The sequence below is a fragment of the Lactuca saligna genome, chromosome 8 (genome assembly GCF_052625555.1).
Source record: "Lactuca saligna cultivar CGN05327 chromosome 8, ASM5262555v1, whole genome shotgun sequence".
Classification (NCBI taxonomy): Eukaryota; Viridiplantae; Streptophyta; class Magnoliopsida; order Asterales; family Asteraceae; genus Lactuca; species Lactuca saligna.
Window position 1 is genome coordinate 108,727,497 of NC_136424.1, and position 9,125 is coordinate 108,736,621.

General features: G+C 32.3%; 1 protein-coding gene across 1 annotated transcript; it reads left to right on the plus strand.

The window, feature by feature from the left end:
• Positions 1–1,070: 1,070 nt before the first annotated feature.
• On the plus strand, positions 1,071–4,386 carry LOC145011058 (Reticulon family protein). Its single transcript, XM_078969682.1, has 9 exons — positions 1,071–2,216; positions 2,297–2,350; positions 2,436–2,538; positions 2,618–2,692; positions 2,781–2,937; positions 3,055–3,124; positions 3,302–3,367; positions 3,893–4,015; positions 4,101–4,386. The coding sequence occupies exons 1-9, from the start codon at positions 1,217–1,219 to the stop codon at positions 4,253–4,255; spliced, it is 1,803 nt and encodes a 600-aa protein (XP_078825808.1). The 5' UTR covers positions 1,071–1,216; the 3' UTR covers positions 4,256–4,386.
• The last annotated feature ends 4,739 nt before the right edge of the window (positions 4,387–9,125 follow it).

Here is a 9,125-nt window from a genome sequence, read left to right on the forward strand (position 1 = left end):
AAAACTTGAGGGTTTTTATGACATTAATCCTACATTTAAATTCTCCAAACTTTTCAAACTCTTTTTAAATTAATACAATAAATATTTTGAAATTCTAGTTTCAATATTAATTATGTAGTATTTATATAAAAAAAAAATACTTTAACAATTACTTTTTAATATTCTTCAATAATTTTTTTTAATAATTATGAGTGATTTTAAATTAACTAAAAATAATAATATTTAATAGTAACATAAGAATATAAATTACATAATATTAGATAAAAACATTCGTTGATAATTTAGAAGATCATGACTGAAACTAATGTCAACTAAGTGTATTTGAAATAAATTATTTATTATAGTTAAAAGTAAAAATTAAATCGATAACTATATAAAAAATTATTAATAAATAAATTTAAAACTAATTATTCATAATAATGGATAAAAGTAATATTAAATCAAAAATTATATTTAATTTAATAAAAACAGCAAGTATTGAATAATATTGCTTAAAATAATTGTAATTATATATATGAACTTAATATAAAAGTTATTAATTTAATATCTAATAACAATAATATCAATAACATATTTGTTAAAATTACAAATATATAATTTTGATTTATACAACGCATGAAATTCAAACTTGAAATAATTTTCGTTAAAATGTAAATTTCCAAATGTCTATGGTGCTAACTAAAAAAAGATAAAACAATAAAAGATTTTGACTACTCCATTAATTTAATACATAATGAAGAAATAGCATGGTATTCTAAATTTTTAACAAATAAATTCCACATGCTCCCTAATCTCTAAACTAATTTAATACATAATGAAGAAATATCATGGTATTCTAAAGTTTTAACGAATAAATTCCACATGCTCCCTAATCTCTAAATAATAAACAAATAGGACTTCAGAACCCATGTGATGCTAATCCTTTCTAATACCATTTAATCACTGCTTTAATGACTTGTACAATCTCAATAAAATGTTGTACGATCCTTAATGAATTTCACAGTTAGAGCTTTAAAGAAACTAAACCCCTCTTCTTGTCCCCTGCTATTCACGTCATTTGCTTTATTTTTTTCTCTTTCTCTTTCATTCACACATAAAAAGGGATCCCAATGCTTCATCATCGTATTAGAGCAACGTTCACCAAACCAACTGCCATTTCTTCGTCTCAAAGCCTCCAACAGCAAAATAATATTTCAGTTTGATAGAGGGAGAAAGCATGGATTCGGATAGAAAAAGGGTGTCAACGAGTTCATCAAAAAATGGGGTGGTGATGGGTTCTGTTTGGGATAGCAGAATGAAAGGTAGCTTCAAAGTCTTCAATGGCGATGACAAGAATCAAGAAATTGAAAAACCCACAGAGAAAAACAACCCAACTGAGACTACTGGTGAGATTGTTAAAATGGAGAAGGTGGCTTTGAGATCTAAACAGAGCTCTAATGGTGTCGGTGGCGGTGGAAAGAGGAAAACATGGAAATCTGATTGTAATTTTGAAGGAACTGAGAAAATTCCAGTTCAGATCCCGAAGGCTAGATCTGAAAACAAAAAAGTATTGGGTGAATTGAGTAAGGAATTGAGTGTTTCGGTGATTGGAATCAAGAAAAGCCCAGTTCAGATGAAGAAAGGAAGACAGGAATGGAGTAAAGAACAGAGTGCTTCCATTGATGGAATTGAGAGAAGTCCAATTCATAGAAGCATAACGACTCGATCTATATCAAGAAAAGGGAATCCGAGTAGCGATTTAAGTAATGAAGTTGAGAAAGTGAAACCATTATCAAGAAAAGGAAACAAAATCAGAGATGAATCCAACAATGAAGTTGAAGAAATTAAAGGGGAAACCAGAGATGATAATGAGATAACGAATAATAGATCTGAGTCTAGTCAAAGCTTAGACGAATTAGATGTTGTTTGTGAGGAGAAATTAATGACAGATGATTTTGGAAAAGTCAAATATCCTCCGATCTTAGACACTCAAGATTACGAAGAAGATGAAGAAGCAACAATGGAAGAAAAAGAAGAAATTAATGAAGAAAGAGCCATTGTTGTCGTTAAAGAAATGGAACCGATTTCCACAATCAACAAGAACAAATCGCCAGATGTTGTAATTGAAGAAAAGAAAATTCATCACAGAAATGAAAGATCAAAACCCATTTCAAGAACTATTAGAAAACAACCTCCTCCTTCAGTTGTAAATCATCCAAGAATCATCTCAAAACAAAGCAAGTACATATGTTTATTTCTTTTAATCTTTTCTCTAGAGTCATCAAACTAACTTCAATTTTCTTCTTCAATTTTGCAGATGAATTCCCATCGCAAAGAGTGCCAAAATCCCACAGCAGATTGCAAACTTTCAGTTAGTATTTTCAAATTTCATCGCTAAGCCAATCATCACATCACATTTCTAATTCAACTTTCCATGGCTTCTAATTTGTTATCAGTTGATTTAATCATGTGGAACGACGTATCAAAATCAGCATTAATTTTTGGCTTCGGGACATTTTCAATTCTTTCTTCGTCGTACACCAAAGAACTCAATATCAGGTCAGCAACTTAATCATGTATAAATTCATCACATTTCATCAACAATCTTCTATATTTCTGTTTTTTTTTTTTTTTTCAGCTTGATTTCTGTAATTTCTTATCTGGGTCTCATCTATCTTGCTGCAATCTTCATCTTCAGATCGTTTATTTTGAGGTAATTAAATTATTTAACATACATTCAATTCAGATGAGTCCATTTTTTCAAGATTTTCTTGAAGTTAATGTTTTTTTTTATTAAACAGGGGTTTTGTAGAAGCAGATAAAAATACAGATGAGGAAGAATGTATCGTTGGTGAAGACGAAGCAATTTGGGCGTTAAAATTATTCCTGCCATTTATCAATGAATTTCTCTTGAAAGTCAAAGCTTTGTTTTCAGGTGATCCTTCTACTACAATGAAGGTAAATTGTATATTTTTTTTAGTTATTATTATTATTTCACTGATTTTGATGTAAAATTTCATATGTATCTGCAAGATTCGTGAGAATATTTGATAAATTTTCGGTGTCATCTGACAGATGGCAGTGCTACTATTTGTTTTGGCAAGATGTGGCAGCTCTATAACCATTTGGAAAATGGCCAAATTGGGTCAGTTTTGTGAATTCCTACTTTCAAAAATGATGAAATCGATCATAAAAATAAGATTTTGAGTCGATAATCAAGGTTCTGCCATTAATGATGACGAAAGCAAGAACCTTTCCCTTCCGCTGAACCAAATTTCTTCTTCGGATGTAATTCTTGCTGATTTTGTGATTTTTTTTGCAGGTTTTTTTGGGATTTTCACTGTGCCTAAGATCTGCTCCTCGTATTCTTCTCAATTGACTGCATTTGGTAAAGTATTCACATGCATTTGCAATTATTTTAACAATTATTGTAGTCCTTGAGCGGTGTACTTGCTCATGTAAGAAATCTCGACACGCGTTCATGGGGTTGTGTCATACAAATAATCGACTGTAAAGTTAATTCCCAGATCGGGTCCACCTTGTGCTGGATTTACGTACTTGTGTTTGCAATAATTAACGTGGGTCCACGATCTAGTGAAATTGCATATCATCTATTCGATGAAATGCCTAACGGCTTTTTTTAATGTTTTAGGGTTTTAATTTCTGAGATAGAAAACATAACATTTACCTTCTTTTGGTCATTAGAAATGTCAAAATAAACATTTTACTTTTTTAAAAATGTGCTATATGATGATCTACACTTCAATAACTCTATAGTTTTCTAAGACTTTATTAGCTTGTGTGTGTGTGTATATATATATATATATATATATATATATATATATATATATATATATATATATATATATATATTAAACTGATAGATTTATGCATTAAATGTTTACAAATGAAGGTACATTTTGGGTGAGGCGCTTCAAGGATGCTTGGGAAACATGCTCTCAAAAGAAAGCGGTTGCTTTTGGTGTTTTCACCCTCATTTGGAATATCTCCTCGATTGTTGCTCGTATTTGGGCAAGTAAGACATTTTTATTTATTTATTTATTTCTGATAATGAAATAAAGTGACATTTTGGTAACAATTTGAAACATGGTTATATACAGTGTTCATGTTGTTGGTGGCATTCAAATACTATCAACAATCGATGATGAAAGATGAAGTTATTGAGGAAGAAGAGCCAATAACACGAGAAAATCAGAGTTCTTGGCAAGAACAGAGACACGTGTCAGGAAGCTCGAAACTAAGGAAAAGATCTTGATCTTATAGTGTGTGAAAGAGGAAGGTTGGTAAAGAAATGAGTTGTATGTATAATAAAGAAATAGAAAATGGTATTGAAATGTTTTGGTGAAAATTTAATATAGAGGAATAAAAGATGGATAAAATTCATTACTTCGAGTGTTTCACTAGGGTTTCATATTTGGTTGAACCAGTACTTAAGATAAGTTGGTAGCAAACTCATTAATAGAAAATATTCTTTGTCAATATTGTATTAGTAATCTTGGTGCCCAAATTACAAAGAAAATAGCCATAAAAGAAGACATGATACTAGATACAGCCAAAGAATAATCTCAACAATTAATTTTTTCATTTTTATAGATTTTAAACTGTATGGTTTATGGATTTATAAGAAATTTAGGAAAATTAAAATGTAAATTCAGGTAAAAGTCCTGCTTGGTTGACAAAATCAAAATAATTTGAATTCGTTGAAATCCAATAAATTTTGCCTTTTTTTAATGAATTGGACATTTTTTTAGCTAGAGCACAAAATTTTGATTTAATTCTTTATGATTTGTCAAATAGACAAAAATGACACCCTTTTCCTATTTATTTTGGTCATTATTTATCAAAATAAAACAAGTTATCATAATCTTTCCACAACCATTACCCACCCACATACATACCCAATGCACCATACCTCCACGCACACCTTAAAACTCAAATCCAAGCCTTAAAACTCACACTCAAACCGACACCCACAACCATAGACGTCACGTGGGCCTTAGAATGCTCTTGATAGTTGTTTAACAACTTTAATCATACAAAATTCTAGTCATTTTCTCACAATGCTTTGAACATTGGGAAAATTAGAATAACTGAATATTATAGCATATAAAATCGATCATATATTCATATGAGACTCAACTCATTATATCTTTCATAAGGATCTGATATCTATTCAATATCTTGCTATACTATTTCCATATATTGAATTTCCTATGTTGATCCATTACAACATGATATTAATATATGTATATGACTAAGTTCTATTAAACTATATAATCTAAACATTTAGATTCTAAAAGAAGTATGAGTAGGGGTGAGCATAGGCAGGTACTCGCCCCATTTGTATGGAACCAGAATCAGAACCGGCAGTTCTTGAAATGCTGGAACCGGAATCAAAACCTGTTACACCGGTTCTTTGAATTTTGGAACCGCTTTTGGAACCGTCAGTACCGGTTCCGCGACCGGATACCCGGTTCTTTACTTATAAACTCTTTTAACTAATGAAAATCTATCACTCAGTTTAACACGATACTACTCAGGATGAACTATGACCAGTTCCAAGTTATAAACCATCCAGTTTAATGATAAATGTTTAACTGATCTTGAAAACCAGGTTGTATAATAAACTTTTTAAACTTGTGCTCAACCCTTTTCACAACATTACATTTGATAAAAGGTCAATTTTGAAACTTGTGGGAAAGAATCAAGCTCATCTTCTTTTCTTTTATAGAATAAGAAAATCATCACCCTTCTAACCACTAAGCGATCTGGTACGTGCATCATATTATATAGATGAGAGAAATTATGAGCTATTTCTATATTAAACGATGTGGGACAACCATTATAAACAAACAAACCTAACTATTTACCTAGAAAAGATTATTTGTTATATATTTAGTATCTCTTTTTATATGTATATATAACTGATCATATATCTTTTATACTAATACTAATTATTTGACTCGAATCAAAATTGCAAACTTACGTGTATAATTAAACGTAATGGATATGTTATTAAATTAAAAAAAAAAAAAATAGGAAAGGAATTACATACATGTCTCTAAATTGAAATACAAAAATAGGAAAGGAATTACATACATGTCTCTAAATTGAAATACATTAGCAAACTTATGTATATAATCAATCATAATGGGCATATTATTAAATTAAAAAGGAAAGGAATTACATACATGTTTCTAAATTGAAATAATTATATATATATATATATATATATATATATATATATATATATATATATATATATATATATATATATATATATATATAGAAACCGGTTTCGATGGGTACCCAGCAGGTAGCGGTTCCCAAAAAATGAGAAGTGGAACCGGAACTGATTAAGGCGGTTCCAAAACTTTAGGAACCGGAACCACTTAAGGTGGTTTCGATTCCGAAACGGGCAGTTCCGAGGCGGTTTCGGTTCCGAAAGCGGGTACCTGGTTCCTTTGCTCACCCCTAAGTATGAGTGCCCTCTCCCTTAAGTCTACTTAGCAAAACAATTTCCAAACTTTGCAATTTGCAAATTTGGAAACATTGTTCCCTACGAACAATATTCTCAACATGCAATACTAGCATAATAATTATGTTCCCACTAGCTTTGATATGTATCCAGAAATCAACTGGACTTCTAGAAATCAATATTCTTAACTTTCTTACTAATGTACAAATTTATGTTAGATGATGCTTCGATAAGTCTCCAACTAGACTTCTTAAGCTTACAGACCTTCATTGGATATCATATATGTGTGTTAAACACTTCCAGAACTTGTCAATATATATCATAAAATTTGAAACAATTCCTTACCATTCCCCACAATTAGAAATAAGAAGAGTGATGTCGTAATCATATTTTGAATTTGAGAATGCAATTAACACAACAAATATCCATATTATCTTTATCAGATCTTTAAAATCTATTAGCGAATATATTTCCTCACAATCATTCTCATGAATTAGAGTGAAACCATCGCCACCTAGATTTTATGGTCCATATGTTCCCATCCATGTGAATTTATCATTTCCAACCTACAATTATAAGACAATGTTTGTGACATAAAAAAATTCAAGTTTAGCTTTCATTAATGGACTAAACTTTGCTATTTCTAAATTTCTTACCCTCTAGTAGCTCAAGGGCCGACTAGTGCTTCCATGTTGTTAGTAAGTCTGTAACGGCCCAAAATAGTAATAAAAATGTTCATTTAAAACTATTAATTCAATTCATTGATTGTACCAAAAATTATCAATCATTACAATATTCAAACACATCATAGTACAAATATATAAAGTGCGGTAATCATAAGGGAAGGATGCTATGCTATCACGTCGAGCCCTTCCCTTTTCAACTGGATTCACCTTAACCCAAACTGTAAGCATAAAGCTTAGTGAGTTCCCCTAAAGTACCACATACTACAAATAAAAGAAAGTAAATGTTATGGGCCAAATCATAGTCATATAATTATTTCCTACCATGGGCCAAACCATGGTATTTCCGTTTAGTACCGAGGGCCAAATCTCGGTCTTGTATACAAGTGTTAGGGTCTAGATCTTAGTCTTCAATATAACTGCCAAGGGCCAAATCTTGGTCTTTCATACAAATGCCAATAGGCCAGATCCTAGTCTTTCATATAATTATCACAAGGCATCAAACATTCTACACAACAAGCAATGGGCCGACATTGGTGCCTTTGACCCATGGATCGAGTGAGGAAACTCACCTCAACTGCTGAAAAACCAGATAAATGCTCGGGCTGCTAGACCGGAAAAATCCCCACCCTAAATAAACAAATAAACAACCGATTAATAATTGGGACATAACCCATAGTTGAAACTCAACTTTATTTGTCCAACATGTAAGGTAAAAGGGCCAATTTATCCTTTTCATTTTTGCCCAAACAAAATCCTAGGCCCAACCCTACATATCATACAAAGTCCAACATGTGCCCAAATTCAAAAGTGACCCATTACCATGAAAGTATATATTACAAGTCTAACAAGCAAAGACCAATGATTCAAGGTCAAAATGACCCAAAGTTGGACTGGGCCGTACAACTCACTCCAAAAGCTCAAAATGCTCAAAATAGACTAGGGTTTGCAAGGAGGGTCGATCTTAGGATGGAGGCTAATAAAGGGAAAGGTCTTGGGGCTATAATTATGCTTAAATATAGCACAAACCCTAAATATTAGGGTTTTAGTCCAAATTGTGTACGCCTTGCGTACTAGCATACACATGGTGTACTGGCGTGGGACTAGTTACACCCAGCGTACCCAAGCTACACCCAAAATGTAACGCCCGAGTCGAGAGGTATGAACCTTAAACCTTATTTCAATTAATCAAGGACCAGTCGAGAGGACGTTGGGCATACACAAGGTACGTATGACTCCCATTGCATGTGTGTTACAGGATGACCCCTATGTACACGGGGCGTACCCACGCATATACGAGGCGTACTCAAGCCAGATGCAAACCCTTGTTTTTAAAGTTTTCATCCTATTTAAGCTCATTAATTCCTTCATGTTCTTCACCTTTTCATCCCCCCAATGGCTCTTGAGTCATATCTCGAAACCCTAACCCATTTTCCCTAAAGTTTGATCTTGTGTGTGTTTTGGGTGTGTGTGGTGCATAGAGAAGAAGAAGAAGAGTTGTGAAGAAGCATTGGATCAGGAAGGGCTTGTAGATCTAAAGGTTTCTCATCAATTTCTAGCTTCTTGAAGGTAAAAAGCTTCTACCTTGACATCTCCATGTGCTAGTTTGTAGTTTAGGGCTTATTTCGTCATAAAATGGTCCTTAAAGTATTTCTTGAGAGTATAAGCTACTATAGAAGGTTATAATCCTAGATCCTAGTGTTTCAAATGTCCTTTGAGCATAAAAATGGAGTCTTGATGGATTCAATCCAATCATGCAAGGATTGAAGGTGATTTGATGAAGATAATGTGGTTTAATCCAAGATTTGCCCCATTCAAACATGCAAAAGCATAAAGTTAGCAACTTTATGGCTTAATGCACTTTAATAAGTCTAGATCTAAATTTGGACTTTTGGGTCTTAACTGATTAAGACCATAGAAGGAGTTTTTGGCAGCTATAGCATACGTGAGGCGTACCATAGGGT